Source organism: Trachemys scripta, chromosome 6, assembly GCF_013100865.1.
Source record: "Trachemys scripta elegans isolate TJP31775 chromosome 6, CAS_Tse_1.0, whole genome shotgun sequence".
NCBI lineage: Eukaryota > Metazoa > Chordata > Testudines > Emydidae > Trachemys > Trachemys scripta.
In genome coordinates, this window is record NC_048303.1 from 46,410,479 (window position 1) to 46,426,355 (window position 15,877).

General features: G+C 43.4%; 1 protein-coding gene across 1 annotated transcript in view; it reads right to left on the reverse strand.

The window, feature by feature from the left end:
• Nucleotides 1-15,877, reverse strand: part of MAP1B (microtubule associated protein 1B) — a 120,124-nt gene that overhangs the window by 29,443 nt on the left and 74,804 nt on the right. Inside the window, exon 3 of the mRNA XM_034774543.1 lies at nt 5,188-5,270. Coding sequence (XP_034630434.1) covers nt 5,188-5,270 — 83 coding nt within the window. The remainder of the gene's footprint in view (nt 1-5,187; nt 5,271-15,877) is intronic.

Here is a 15,877-nt window from a genome sequence, read left to right on the forward strand (position 1 = left end):
ACTGGAATATGCTTTATGCAAAAGGTCTCTTGTAAAGTATCATAACAAAGGTTATAAACCATTGAATATATTCCTCCTATTGGTATGCTAGAAATATGAAGTACAACTCTGAGGTCCTCTTGAAATTATGCAAAGTATGGGCCATTAATGGTGGTTTAGAATCTTGATGGCTCCCATTGACTAGGACAATTGGTTGTAAATGGTTTATTTACCTGCAAACCTTCCTGTTTACATATGGGCCAACCCAGGAAGAATGGACTAGGGGTCTTACCATGACATGTGATTATATCACATGATACTGGAATCCATCTTAATCCTTGTTCTTTTCCATTGATATGGGGGGGTGGGGACAAGCACAGACAAAAGATTCCCACCTTGTGCCAAAGCTATAAAAGGGGGTGGAGCAGGACAAACAGGGCTGCCAGTCATGAGAAAAACCCTGCTTACCACCTGAGATGTCTGCTGGAACTAACAAGGACTGTACCAGAGGAAAGGATTGGGCCCAGACTAGGAAGGAGTCTAGTCTGTGAAAGAAGCTTATTGGAACATCTCTGAGGGTGAGATATTACCTGTAATCAGTTTCTTAATGTATTAGGCTTAGACTTGTGTGTTTTTGCTTTATTTTGCTTGGTGACTTACTTTGTTCTGTCTGTTATTACTTGAAACCACTTACATCCTACTTTGTATACTTAATAAAATCACCCTTGTTTATTAATAAACCAGAGTAAGTGATAAATAGCTGGGGGAGCAAACAACAGTGCATGTCTTTCTATCAGTGTTATAGAGGGCGGACAATTTATGAATTTATCCTGTATAACCTTTATACAGAGTAAAATGGATTTATTTGAGGTTTGGATCCCACTGGGAACTGGGTGTCTGGGTGCTGGAGACAGGTAACCTGCTGAGCTGTTTTCAGTTAAGATGTAGCTTTGGGGGGCGTGGACCAGACCCTGGGTCTGTGTTGCAGCAGGCTAGTGTGTCTGGCTCAACAAGACAGGGTTCTGGAAGTCCCAAGCTGGCAGGAAACGTGGGCTCAGTAGTCATTACAGCACATTAGGTGACAGTCCCAAGGGGATCTCTGTGACCAAACCCATCACATACTCTATTTATAAAGGACACTTAAAAAAGATGTTGTTGTATCTGTGTTGGTACCAGAATATTAGAAAGACAAGGTAGGTGAGGTAATATCTTTTATTGGAGCAACTTCTGTTGGTGAGAGACACAAGCTTTCACACTTACACAAAGCTCTTCTTCAGGTCTGGGAAAGCTTGAAGGCTTGTGTCTTCCACTGACAGAAGATAGTCCAATGAAAGATTCCTCCCAAAAAAGGTAGGCAGACAAATGGTTGACCTGTTATAGTGTACAGAACATGTTGTGCTAAAGTCATCCCTAATGTAATTCCATTGACACTCAGGGAGAGTTACACAGAATACCTAACTTATCTCACTTAAAAAAGAAGCAGAAAGAAAAAACAGTAAAGGAAAAATTAAAGGGGAGGGGATAAAAATGAGTGGAGAACAGGTACAATGAACAAATAAAACTGAAGAGACTGAAAAAGGAGCAAAGGACAGTGAAAAATTAAAATAAAAAAAAGATACAATGGACCAAATTTATTCCTGGTGTACTGCTTCTGGATGTCAATGGAGTTATATCACGGACAATTTTGGCCCAACATGACCTCTACACTGTAACAGGTCAAACATTTGTATCCGCCTACCATTTTTTTGGGAGCAATGTTCTTCTTTCCGCAATGCAGAGCACTACCTGCTCTTTAGCTAGAAAAACTTTACTGACAACTAAATTTATCATGAAGAAAAAAACAGGTATAAATTTAATGAAAAACTGTACAAACTTGGACTAGCTTGTGAACTAAAAATAATCTGCCAAATTCATGAACGCTTATGCGCTACAATTTTCACCCATTCCTAACTTTAACCAATAGGAAATAGTCAGGTACACAATCTGTGTGATGCTCACAGTCAGAAAAAAATGGACACTGGAACTTGTACTGTGCTGGCACAGTATATTATTCTGAATAGACATTAGCAAATTGTATGGATGCCTGTTGGTTCAAAGAGATTACTACTGGTAGAACAAGTTTTTGAAGTTTTAAAGTAGATACTGAATATTAAAACTAACTCTCTCTCTCTATATATATATATATACTCTTTACCTTTACAGATTATTTTCACTTTCAAAACAGCCTTCACTACATCTGATAATTCCTAAGTTTTACTACTACTCTGTCACTGCTTGTAATACTTGACAGCCTTTTGTCAAAGAAAAGCTTGTAGAGCTAGAGGGATGTCTGCTGGCTAAATATGACTGGAATCCAACTGAGTTTTGTATAAAGAACTGTGTTCTTGAATACATTTTTTGCAAAATATTTCTAAGCCACAAAACAGCATCTCTCAGCACTCCCAGCAAGCCAGTTTTATAACTTTATATATTGATTGTTAAGTGATCAATGGCCCTAAATTATTCTGTCTCATGCCAGGAAGGATGCAGTATTGACCTAAATCTCTGTTCAACAACTCTGTTTTTAGAATGTGTTGAAAGGGGCCACTGAAGAGTATGGATCAGGAAGACTTCCGTTTTGATCTTATTAAAGAAATGGCCCTGAAGTTTGAACAGCAGAAGGACTCCGTAATTAAAAGCAGGCCTAATACGGGCTTGTCACTAATTGTGTTGGATGATAAAATCCAACAATATCCTTGGTGGGTCAAAGATTTCTGTTTCAGAAGAGAACACTGGTAAGTGCACCCAGCTGGCTGATGTATGTCACTCAAGTCTCATCTGTTTTAGTTGTATTAAAATTCATTAAAGAACTGGCTTCCTTCTTTAATTTTTTTTTCTCTTTGCAGGAGCAGTTCTGGGCAGTCAGCCAGCTTATGTATAAAACCACCAGCTTTTTCAGCCACAAAATTACTTCCTGTCTCATGAACCACCGATACATGACTGTCATATAATTCCCCTCAATTTTGTTTATTAACTGATAATTAAAGAGTTTCTACAGAGATAAAGAACTATGACAGAAACAAAACAAAAAATACTTGCAGTTTTTAGAACATAATACATAGCATGCATGGAAAAAAATGAAGAGACAAAGATAAAAAGAGTATAATGATGGCCTAATGGGGGACTATCAGAATTCTGTGCATTCATATAAGACCATTACTTTTAAAATAAATTGTAATAAGGTAGTATAAAATGGACCGAGATATGTTGTGTTCAACCCTAGCCTTGGTTGAAGCCCTATATTGTTCAAAGTAGATGAAAAGTATCAGGATGTCGCATGTTGTTGAAAGAAACCCCAGAATTAAGTCAAATATATGGTGTTTAATGAGTTTGTCTGGCCCAAAGAAATAGCTAATCAGAAGTTTTCCAGATGTGAGAAAGTTATAAAATTGTTATAGCAACAGAGCAGAATCTTCTTAAAATGAGAGAAACTGTCCATATACAGACTATAGGAAATGTATTTTGTTTTGGCAGTTTTGATTGACAAGAATATTGCCTGTTTTGGACACTTCTTTCCTAGGGAGTATTTGCAGCTTACTGAACATGGTAGGATTTTTAGGCAGCATCCTGCTCAATGCATAAACCTGCATCACTAATACGGTCATCATTACCACAGGGCAGGTCCCAAGGATTTACAATCACACCATGAGCCTTCTTCTTTCCCACTCTGACAGATATATCATCCTGACTAGACAAGGAGATGGAACCTAATGACATCATCCCCTCCCTGGCTGTGTCCTGAGCTACTCCTGCGATATGAACTTAATATTCCTGATTGCCATATGGTGGGGTGAGATGGCTATTTCTACTCCCACTTTTTTCCTTCTTCCACTTTCTTAATTCTCATTTTGACTTTTGCCCAGTGAGAGTCTGGCTTAGCTAGCCAAGATAAAATTAACCTTGTAACTTTTGGCTGTTACCAGTTTGGCAGAATGAAAGCATTGAAGAACAGCCAAATCTCAGGAAAAAACAAACAACAAAAAAAACCTTTTCCTCCCACAGACTGGTTAGAGGAAATTAAGAGTAACCTACCCAAACATTTTCCAGAGCCAGGGCAGTAAAGCCAGGGTGCAGGAGTTACTAACTGGCCTGCATGCCAACTGCTTTTCCTGTGGTCTTCCATCATTTGAACTGCAAGCCTCAGAGACAGAAGCTGCATTTTCCTAACTTTTGCCATTCTTTCTTGCCCCCCCCCCGTGATGTTTTTCTTCCTTTATAAGAAGAAAGGGGATCAGACTTTAACAGCAGAACCTAAGAGCTGCCACTTGAACTGACTCTCTCTTTTCTCATTAAATAAATGTGCTGCAATTTAAGAGATTCTATAACAGCAGAGGAAATAAGAGAAATTGTAATAAAGATGACTTACTTGACGTTTAAAAGTTTAAACATTTTGATTAGCATATCCTCCTTTTAGTTATGTGTGTTTAATGTTACACAATGTTAGTAAGAATCTCTTCTTTGGTAGTGTACAGCAATTAAAACTACATCCCTGGCAACAAAATACCCATTTGAAGGTTTTATACTTCTAATATGTTCAGAGGGGATCATCCATATATTCACTGAAAATTATTTGTTAACTGCATAAGTATCCCTATTTTTATCTGCCACACCTTCCTGGATGGAATGTTGCTTTGCCTCTCTAAGAGGGGTCTTGAGATACATGGCTGGTGCTTTGACTCTCTTCTAAAGAGTATGCGGGACTTGGAGATCTCTTGTTCTGTGATAGCCTCCAACTCTGTTGATCACGGCATGTGATTTCTTGGAGGAAAGAGGTTATATACATGATAATCCTTCTCAAAGATCTAAAACGGTCTCAGAGGACCTGGTTTATATCAAGTTTAAAATAGACATACAGAACCAAGCCAGGGAGGGGTGCGGGAGCAGCAACACAAGAGCTCTCATCGCAGTTGCCTCCACTTGATCAAAAACAGATTTTAGTGGGTTGTTGGAAATGTAACCCTGAGAAAGGAGATATGAGTATTCCTGTTGTATGTTCTTTAAAATCCTATTATGGAAAAGGGAAACAAGAGGAAGAGATAAGAGGAGGCTGACACTTTTACTGACATTCACTCCCATATGTTCATTTATCTACAGTCAGAATACCCTTTCCTCTTATTCACTTATGGTGCTTTTATGACACATCCAATAAGACATTTCCAGCTGACTTACCTCAGTACTAACTGCTTCATCTGAAGGGTTAATCAGGACTACTGTTTCTAAGACATCACTTCTGTGGTGAAGGATTTTCTGACCTGTAAGCACAGGAGAGGAATAAAGAACCATAAAGCTTCGTAAGTTAAAACCAACACTTATTTCACCTAAGCACATGTCCTCCAGTGGGCCATCTCTCACGGCACCCAGAGCAAGGGCACTGGCAGTGTCACCTACATGCATCCAGAGATGCCATCAATGTTCCCCTGGATGGGCCAGATCCACTGCTGAAGGTCTTCACCAACTGGCAGTAGCACCTACCCGTCTCTTCCAACTTCCCTTTGTGACTGAATTATTCCTTGGTGTACCTGTTGGTCTGTCTGAATTAAATTATAAGGTCTTCTGAGTGGGGATTGTGGGCCAGCTTTTACGGGCCAGCTGAGGACCTGTCCCCATGTCTTTAATGTGTTTTTTAAGCTACTTCACCTATACACTCTATGAATAAGAAAACTCTATGAATAATTTTCTGGGAGAAATTATTTATCAAACATGCAGGATCCTTGCAATGTTCCTGTCCCATATTACTTGATCTTTCGGTTGTACACAGAATTTCTAACGGTCAATGTTATTAAATAAGAGTGAACAGACATTCAATATGCAGGTTCCTAAATGAATAAAGTCTGTGTGGTTTTGGTGCTGTGTCATGGCACATTGGCTTTCATAGTTAGTAGTTAGTCTGTCTCCGTATTTAATAGTGATATTCATCTCCCTGGGAGTGGGTTCCCTAAAACACAACAGGGCTCTTGACATTTTCTTTCTTATGTTAATTAGTGATATGCTTATCAGCACTTTTTCTGTGAGAACTGCAGCAAGATTAATTAGCAGCCTTATTGTGAAGGGAATGCCATCCAGAAACCCTGACTGGCAATTAGTCCAACAACCAGAATAACTGTCTCTTGCAAGCAGCATCTTGGTGTCAATTTAATTAATTAATTATGGCTTAAAGGAATGTGCAAGGAGCCCAGAGTAAACTGCCCATTGGCTAAGTTGGAAAATTCCTCTTAAAAACCTTAATATTAATAAATAAATCAGAAGCAAGCAGCATGTCTGGAAACACTTCCTAAAAGGGTGGTGTTGATTCAGCCTGGGTTGCAGGCATCTGTAGCTTCCCATGCAGCCTCACCGTCCCATTTTAAAGATTCCCTTGCAAGAGAATCCAGCACAGGAGTGCCACTGATATACTGGTACTGCACATAGCACTTCCTCAGCATTACCAGCATAAGCTCCTCTTTCTGCAGTACCAGAGGATCACCATGTTTGTGGTGATTCTTCACGTATCCTTCCCATCCTTGTGACCCAGCAGGAAGAGAAGAATGAAACTAACAAGACTTAACTGAGTTATACTTTGCTGTTTCTCTTGTGGGCCCCTCTAGGGAAAAAGCAGCAATCCTGAGGGACCACACAAGAGACACAGAAGGGGAGGAAAGACATGGAAATGAGGATGAGACAGGCACAAACAGGAATGAGAGAAAGGTGAACAGAAATATACAACCAGCTGATGGAAGAGGGATGAAGCATACAAATGGAGGAGGACAGACACTCGAGCATCAGGCTAGTGGCAGACCAGGAGAATTAAGGGCTGAGCTTGATCTTCCATTCTCTGTGCCAGCAAGTGAGGAGTGTTGTAGAGGCAGTGCATTCAGCCCCTGAGAGAATAAGTATGTGGCTGTCTCATCCTCATTTCCATGTCTTTCATGTCTGGTAGCCCTTTTAGGTTGAGTCATGGAGTAGTATCAGTCTCTGGAGGAAGCTCTGCCAGAGGGAGGCAGATTGTGAAATATCATTTTTAGAACAAGGGTAGGAGAAACCTGTCAGACCACTACAATGGAAGACTGAAGCAAAGAGAAAACCAAAAACAAAGAGGAGAAAAGAGAAAAAGTCTATGTGTGTCAGAAATAAAAGCTGTGGAGGGAAAAAATAAACATACAAAATCCTGGGGAGATGAAGACACACAATGAAAAGAGGACAGAACTAATAAAAAAGGAAAGAAATACAAAATGGGTAGTATAATTTAAGAGGAGAGATTGTATTTAAAGATTTTTGGCTAATAATACTGTGGGGAAGTACCTTGAAGCAGCATCCTGGAAACCCCATATTCACCTGTGTCATATAATTATGATATATTTCATACAAAGCGTGCCATGTAAGATATCATGTGAAAGATCCTGATCTGCTGAAACCCACTGTTCTGTCCAAATATGTATATTGTTAGTGTGTATGACGTTATGAGATTTTGCTGTATGGTTGTTAGTGAAGTATGTTGTGAGTTTGGGAGTCGCCCAATGCTAATTCTCCAGTGACAACAACAAAGGAGGTGACCAACACCCTGGTGGGCGTAGAACGATTATCACCAGCCATTGACCAGCAGGAGAATAGTAAATAAGGGATTAACAATTCAATGACAGTTGCGCAAGCACCACACAATGGGGACTGCTCAACTTTATGACTCAGTTGCACAAGACCACACCAGGGGGATTGCTCAATCCTGTGACTAAGCAAAGCCCACTAGGCTAGTATCTTCCAGGCACATGGAATGAAGATATAAAATAGGGGACAGTGGCATCATGCTTTGGCCTCTCTCTTCTCCTACCTATGCTAACGCTGAGAAGACAAAAAGACTTGAACTGAGGAAACTGGTCCCAGGCTTAAAGGGGAAGCCTGTGTGTTAAGAACTGTAACATCTGCTGGGGCGAGAAAACTGCTTGATCCAAATACCTAGTCTAATAAGGTTTAAGATTTAGACTGGCACTTACATTTTATTTTCTTTGACCTTTTGTGCCTAAAACTTAGAATCACTTAAAATCTATCTTTTCTGTAGTTAATAAATCTGTTTCAGATTTTACCTAAAACAGTGTGGTTTGCTTGAAGTGCTTGGGAAATCTCAGCTGAGTTTACAAAGGTTCGTGTGTCTCCTCTCCACATCGAGGGGTGGACTGGGCAATGAACTTACCCTGGTCAGGCTTCTGACCAGGGCAAGATGGCTCAGTTCTTGGATGCAAGGCAAGGGGCTTGGGAGATTTGCTAGTGCCCTTCAGTGTGTGATTTGTGAGTGGCTCAGGGACCATCTTTGCAATCTAGTTGGATGTGTGGCTCCACATGCTGTTGTGCTGAGTGAGAGCAGCACCTGGAGAGGTTTGCTGCCTGTCACTAGCAAAGCACCGTGAGAGACAGCCCAGGCTGGAAAGTTAAGGAGGCACAACAGTATCCCAGTTCCAGGGTGTACCCGGGGATCCTGTCACAAATACGGACAGCTTAAAGAAACTCAGTAATTGTGCCAGCTATTTTTTTCTATTTATGTTACTTGAAAGAGAGCATGAAAGTATGTACTGGTGAATGGGGGAGGGGCAGGCATCACTCTTGACAGCAAGATTTAGGGTTAGCATTCCAATCTGTAACTTGATTTTCATACATTCACCTGTATCTCCCCAACTGAAACACATATTTAGGCCTAACTTCAATAAAACCTCCATCTAATTCCTTTACCACAGAAGCTTTAGACTCTAAAGTTTAGAGGGCCCTCTAAAATGTAATATGTCAAGGATTCTGCTGGCTTCCTCAGTGAAGAGATTAGCCAGTCTATAGAATATGGCCTTTAGTGTTGGGAGGAGAACAAAAAAACGGTCGTCCTTCACTTACTGCAAAGATTTCCTATATGATAATTTGGTGGCAATGAATGAAATTTCTGTTTCATGCCAAAGTATATGTAAGGATGCACAATTCCAGTTTAACACAAAGAATCAAATTCTGACTTCAGTGAAACTGCCCCAGTTTACACTTCTGTAACTGCAATCTGGATTTGTATCTAAGGCCTGGTCTACACTACAAGTTTAGGTCGACTTTAGCAGCGTTAAATCAAATTAAGCCTGGACACGTTCACACGACGAAGCCCTTTCTTTCGACTTAAAGGGCCCTTTAAACCGGTTTCTTTACTCCACCTCCGACGAGGGGATTAGCGATAAAATCGGCCTTTGCGGGTTGGAATTGTGGTAGTGTGGACGTTATTGGCCTCCGGGAGCTATCCCACAGTGCTTCATTGTGACCGCTCTGGACAGCACTCTCAACTCAGATGCACTGACCAGGTAGACAGGAAAAGCCCCACGAACGTTTGAATTTCATTTCCTGTTTGCCCAGCGTGGAGAGCACAGGTGACCATGCAGAGCTCATCAGCACAGGTAACCGTGATGGAGTCCTAGGATCTCAAAAGAGCTGCATCATGGACCGAACGGGAGGGAGGTACAGGATCTGCTCGCCATATGGGGAGATGAATCAGTGCTAGCTGAACTCCGTAGCAGTAAATGAAATGGCAAAATATTAGAAAAGGTCTCCAAGGCCATGAAGGACAGAGGCCATTACAGGGACGCACAGCAGTGCCGCGTGAAAATTAAGGAGCTAAGGCAAGCCTACCACAAAGCCAGAGAGGCAAACGGAAGGTCCGGGGCAGAGCCGCAAACATGCCACTTCTACGCGGAGCTGCATGCTATGCTAGGGGGTGCAGCCACCACTACCCCAACCGTGTGCTATGACTCCGTCACTGGAGAAACACACAGGGAAGCGGGTTTGGGGTACAAGGAAGATGAGGATGAAGATAATGTAGATAGCTCACAGCAGCAAGGAAGCGGAGAAACCGGTTTTCCCCAACAGCCAGGATATGTTTATCACCCTGGACCTGGAGCCAGTAACCCCCGAACTCATTCAAGGCGTGCTCCCAGACCCTGAGGGCACACAGGGGACCTCTGGTGAGTGTACCTTTGTAAATATTACACATGGTTTAAAAGCAAGCGTGTTTAATGATTAATTTGCCCTGGCAATCGCGGCCAGTACAGCTACTGGAAAACTCTGTTAACGTGTATAGGGATGGAGCGGAAATCCTCCAGGGACATCTCCAGAAAGCTCTCCTTCATGTACTCCCAAAGCCATTGCAAAATGTTTCTGGGGAGGGCTGCCTTATCCCGTCCGCCATGGTAGGACACTTTACCACGCCAGACCAGTAGCACGTAGTCTGGAATCATTGCATAACAAAGCATGGCAGCGTATGGTCCCGGTGTTTGCTGGCATGCAGACAACATCCATTCCTTATCGCTCTTTGTTATCCTCAGGAGAGTGATATCATTCACAGTCACCTGGTTGAAATGGGGCGATTTTATTAAGGGAACATTCAGAGGTGCCCCTTCCTGCTCTGCTGAACAGAAATGTTCCCCACTGTTAGCCACGCAGTGGGGGGGAGGGGTGAAGTGATCATCCCCAATAATTGGGTGTGGGGGGGGAGGAGGGTTAGTTGGGTTTGTGCTGTATGTTAACCCGGAAACCGCAGCCCCTCCTTTTACATTGCAAACCCATTTTAAATGGCCAACCCAACGGGTGCTTGGAATGGGAAATGAGGGTGTTACTGTTTGAAACCATTCCCACATGTTAAGAAGGTTAAAAAAGCCAAAAGACTGTGGCTTACCATGGCTGCCTGCAAGCTGAAATCTGTTGCCTGGCACTGCGTGAGTGATCTCTCACACCAAACCGGCAGGCCCTCAATATAAGAGGAAAAATGCGACCTTGTAACAAAAGCACATGTGCTGTGTAATGTGAACAGCAAAATTTAACGTGAAAAAGTGTACCCATTGTTCTCTAAAATGTGTCTTTTTTAACCACCTCTCCCTTCTCCTCCACCAGCTGCAAATGTTTCTCCTTCACAGAGGCTAGTGAAGATTAGAAGGAGAAAACGGCGGACTCGGGATGACATGTTCTTGGAGCTCCAGATGTCCTCCCACGCTGAAAGAGCACAGCAGAATGCGTGGAGGCAGTCAATGTCAGACTACAGAAAAGCACAGTATGAACGAGAGGAGAGGTGGCGAGCTGAATCGCAGGATGAACAGAGCAAGTTGCGGGCTGAAGATGATAGGTGGTGTCAGCTTGCAGACAGAAGGCAAGAGTCGATGCTCCGGCTGCTGGAGCATCAAACTGATATGCTCCAGCGTATGGTTGAGCTGCAGGAAAGGCAGCAGGAGCAGAGACCGCCGCTACAGCCCCTGTGTAACCAACAGCCCTCCTTCCCAAGTTCCATAGCCTTCTCACCCAGATGCCCAAGAACACGGTGGGGGGGCCTCCGGCCACCCAGTCACTCCACCCCAGATGATTGCCTGAGCATCAGAAGGCTGGCCTTCAATAAGAGTTAAAGTTTTAAACTGCAGTGTGTCCTTTTCCTTCCCTCCTCCCCCACCCATCCCGGGCTACCTTGGCACACAACCCCCTAGTTGTGTGATGAATTAATATAGAATGCATGAATGTGAAGTAACAATGACTTTATTGCCTCTGTAAGCGGTGCTCGAAGGGGGAGGGGAGGGTGGGGTGATTGGTTTTACAGGGAAGTAGAGTGAACCGGGTGGAGGGGGGGCGGAGGGTTCATCAAGGAGAAACAAACAGAAGTTTCACACCGTAGCCTGGCCAGTCACAAAACTCATTTTCAAAGCTCCTCTGATGCGCACCGCGCCCTGCTGTGCTCTTCTAACCACCCTGGTGTCTGGCTGCGCATAATCAGCGGCCAGGCGATGTGCCTCAACCTCCCACCCCGCCATAAATGTCTCCCCCTTACTCTCACAGATATTGTGAAGCGCACAGCAAGCAGCAATAACAATGGGGATATTCTTTTCGCTGAGGTCTGAGCGAGTCAGTAAGCTGCGCCAGCGCGCTTTTAAACATCCAAATGCACATTCCACCACCATTCGGCACTTGCTCAGCCTGTATTTGAACAGGTCCTGACTACTGTCCAGGCTGCCTGTGTACGGCTTCATGAGCCATGGCATTAAGGGGTAGGCTGGGTCCCCAAGGATCACGATAGGCATTTCAACATCCCCAACGGTTATTTTCTGGTCCGGGAAGAAAGTCCCTTCCTCCAGCTTTCGAAACAGACCAGAGTGCCTGAAGACGCGAGCATCATGTACCTTCCCGGCCATCCCACGTTGATGTTGGTGAAACATCCCTTGTGATCCACCAGGGCTTGCAGCAGCATTGAAAAGTACCCCTTGCGGTTTATGTACTCGGTGGCTTGGTGCTTCGGTGCCAAGATAGGGATATGGGTTCCGTCTATTGCCCCACCACAGTTTGGGAATCCCATTGCAGCAAAGCCATCCACTATGGCCTGCACGTTTCCCAGAGTCACTACCCTTGATATCACCAGGTCTTTGATTGCCCTGGCAACTTGGTCACAGCAACCCCCACAGTAGATTTGCTCACTCCAAATTGATTCCCGACTGACCGGTAGCTGTCTGGCGTTGCAAGCTTCCACAGGGTTATCGCCACTCGCTTCTCAACTGTGAGGGCTACTCTTATCCTGGTATTCTGGCGATTCAGGGCAGGGGAAAGCAAGTCACAAAGTTCCATGAAAGTGCCCTTACGCATGCGAAAGTTTCGCAGCCACTGGGAATCGTCCCACACCTGCAGCACAATGCTGTCCCACCAGACTGTGCTTGTTTCCCAGGCCCAGAATCGGCATTCCACGGCATGAACCTGCCCCAGTAACACCATGATTTGCACATTGCTGGGGCCTGTGCCTTGTGAGAGGTCTATGTCCATGTCAATTTCCTCATCACTCTCGTCGCCGCACTGCAATCGCCTCCTCGGCTGGTCCTGGTTTTGCTTTGGCATGTCCTGGCTCTGCATATACTCCAGGACAATGCGCGTGGTGTTCATAGTGCTCATAATTGCTGCGGTGATCTAAGCGGGCTCCATGATCCCAGTGCTATGGTGTCTGGTCTGAAAAAAGGCACGAAACTAGTATCTGACGGAGGGAGGGAGGGAGGGGCGAGTGATGACATGGCATACAGGTACAGGGAATTAAAATCAACAAAGGTGGCTGTGCATCAGGGAGAAACACAAACAACTGTCACACAGAATGCCCCCCCCCCAAAGTTTGAACTCAAAACCCTGGGTTTAGCAGGCCGTTGATTTCACGGAGGGAGGGGGAAGCAAATGAATACAGAACAAATCTATTTTTTACATCTTAAGCTGGCAGACGACGGTGCAGCATGACTGATAGCCCTCGGCATCTTCTGGGTGCTTGGCAGAAAATACTGGGCGCTTGGCAGAAAATAGGATACTACAACTGATAGCCATCATCGAGACAGTTCAATAGGACTGAGCATGTCTGCCCAGGTGCCCATGATTGACAGCCACTGCAGTACGACGATGATGGATATCAGTCGTAATATACCATCTTCTACCAAAAGGCAAGGGGCTGCTGCTGTGTGCAATGCAGCCCCACGTCTGCCAGCCCCACGTCTGCCAGCACCCAGATCGCCGATGAAGCTACCAGTCATACTGCACCATCTACTGCCAAAAGGCAATTAGCTGCTGCTGTGTAGCAATGCAGTACCACGTCTCTGGCACCCAGAGGACATATGGTAACGGTGAGCTGAGCTGAGCGGGCTCCATGCTTGGCGTGGTATGTTGTCTGCACAGGTAACACAGGTAAAAAGGCGCGAATCGATTGTCTGCTGTTGCTCTGACGGAGGGGGAGGTGCCTGACGACATGTACCCAGAACCCCCCGCGACACTGTTTTACATCATTCAGGCATTGGGATCTCAACCCAGAATTCCAATGGGCGGCGGAGACTGCGGGAACTGTGGGATAGCTACCCACAGTGCAACGCTCCAGAAGTCGACGCTAGCCTCGGTACTGTGGACGCGGTCCGCCGACTTAATGCATTTTATGTGGGGACACACACAATCAGCTGTATACAACCGATTTCTATAAAACCAGCTTCTATAAATTCGACCTAATTTTGTAGTGTAGACATACCCTAAGTAAATTAAAAGAATGCTGATCAACACTGATGACTGTCAGCACACTACAAATGTTTAATCTCTATGCTATATAAACGACAACAGCTGTATATACATACTGAGAGATAAATGAGGCAGTAACTCATCTCCTATTGATTAAATTTCATACAACTGTACATTTAGGGACCGAGGTATGGGTACACCTAAAATATGTCTGATTTGGATATGGTGTGAGGTACACGAGGTTGAGGGCCAAGTGTCTATATGCCTTCAGCCCCACAAGATTTTAAAACATTTAAAAAAAATTAGCTCAACTAGATTTTTAGAGCAAATAGCCACTAATTTTATAAAACACTGCAGCTGTTCCTCTTTAAATGCTATTACTACCTTTGGAAAATGCTTTCAGTGATGTTTTTGCAACAACTCAGGCCGAGTCCCGACCAACATGGTTATACTAGATGTACCTGTGCAAACAAAAACCATCTGCTTTTTCTTTTCATAATGCCCTCAAACTGATGAAAAGCTGTGGGGATTCCTACAGCCCAAGATGTTGACTGAAAAAAAAAAAAACCTGCATATAAAAATGAACCAGTTTTTTGCAGTCATGGGATTATCTTTGACAAGGTTTTCCCAACTTTCAGTTCATGTAAAACTCCAAAAATCTTTCTCCCTATCATAACTGCTCTTACAGCTGCTAATATGCTTCTATGTAAACTTTCAAAGAGCAGTTCAGACTTAAAGAGGCTGCTGCTAGTTTGCCAAGAATTTTCATAATGTTTGTTTAGAAGGAAGGAAGAAAAGCCATTAAAATCTTGCAGGGGCTCCTCTACTGACATCATTGACAGCAGAGGAGCAGAAGCAGTATGGGCATTTGTCAAGCTGGAAATCGACTTCATGGTACAGATCTTAGGCCACCAAGTGAATAACAATATATGTAAGAGAACGTGGCCCACTCTGAATGTTTAATTTTTAAAAAATTAGCTCAACTAGATTTTTAGAACAAATGGCCACTAATTTTATAGAACAGTTACCCCTGTTTCCAAAGTGTCAGAAGAGAGGAAGAAAACATCATTTACAACTGCACAGAGTGAGTGCGAGGAAACACTGGCCATTTTACCTACTTCTAGTCACTGGACACCATGGATGAAGATGGATTCATGTTCTATTTAAAGAAATTAGGAAAGTAAGACTGATCGTGTTGGAAGAAATATTTTATGTCTTGGATCATCTTTGAATTTATTAGATAAAAGATTTGGTTAAAATATATATAGATCATTATATAGAATCTTGCACATATATGGTGCTGGTTTGATTCTGGACCAAGTCAATAGTGATTAGAAGTAATTACCATGTGACAGTTGCTCTGTGTATGAATTAAGTTGGTATCAGTCCAGTTCTGGTCATGCAACCACATCATTAAACCCACTGGATCAAATCTTGATCTCAGTTATACTGGTATAACTGAGAGAAGGATTTGGTCCACTACAACTACTGGTGCATTGTTAGGTAGTCGCGTTTGTTAAAGAATTGACTGAAGTACCCTCTCACTGAACTGACCTCTCCAGGTCAGGGTTGACCATGTCAGTTAGGCAGAAACCCTTTAACTGCTAGCATTCGTATTGTCCCTATTCTATGGATGGCTATATCACAATTAATTTTATAAAATTTGCGTATAAAAATTATAAATGAAAGGCAAGTGTGGGTAAGGAGGCACTGCTATAAGCCTAATTATTGCTGTATTTATCATTACCAAGCTTTGCTGCATAATACTAAGCCATCAGGAATGCATGTTTTTGCCAACAAGCAGGTCAGCAGAGATGTTACCATCAGCTCTTAACCTCATCAATCATTAATACCAATGCTTGGCTGCACATGTAAA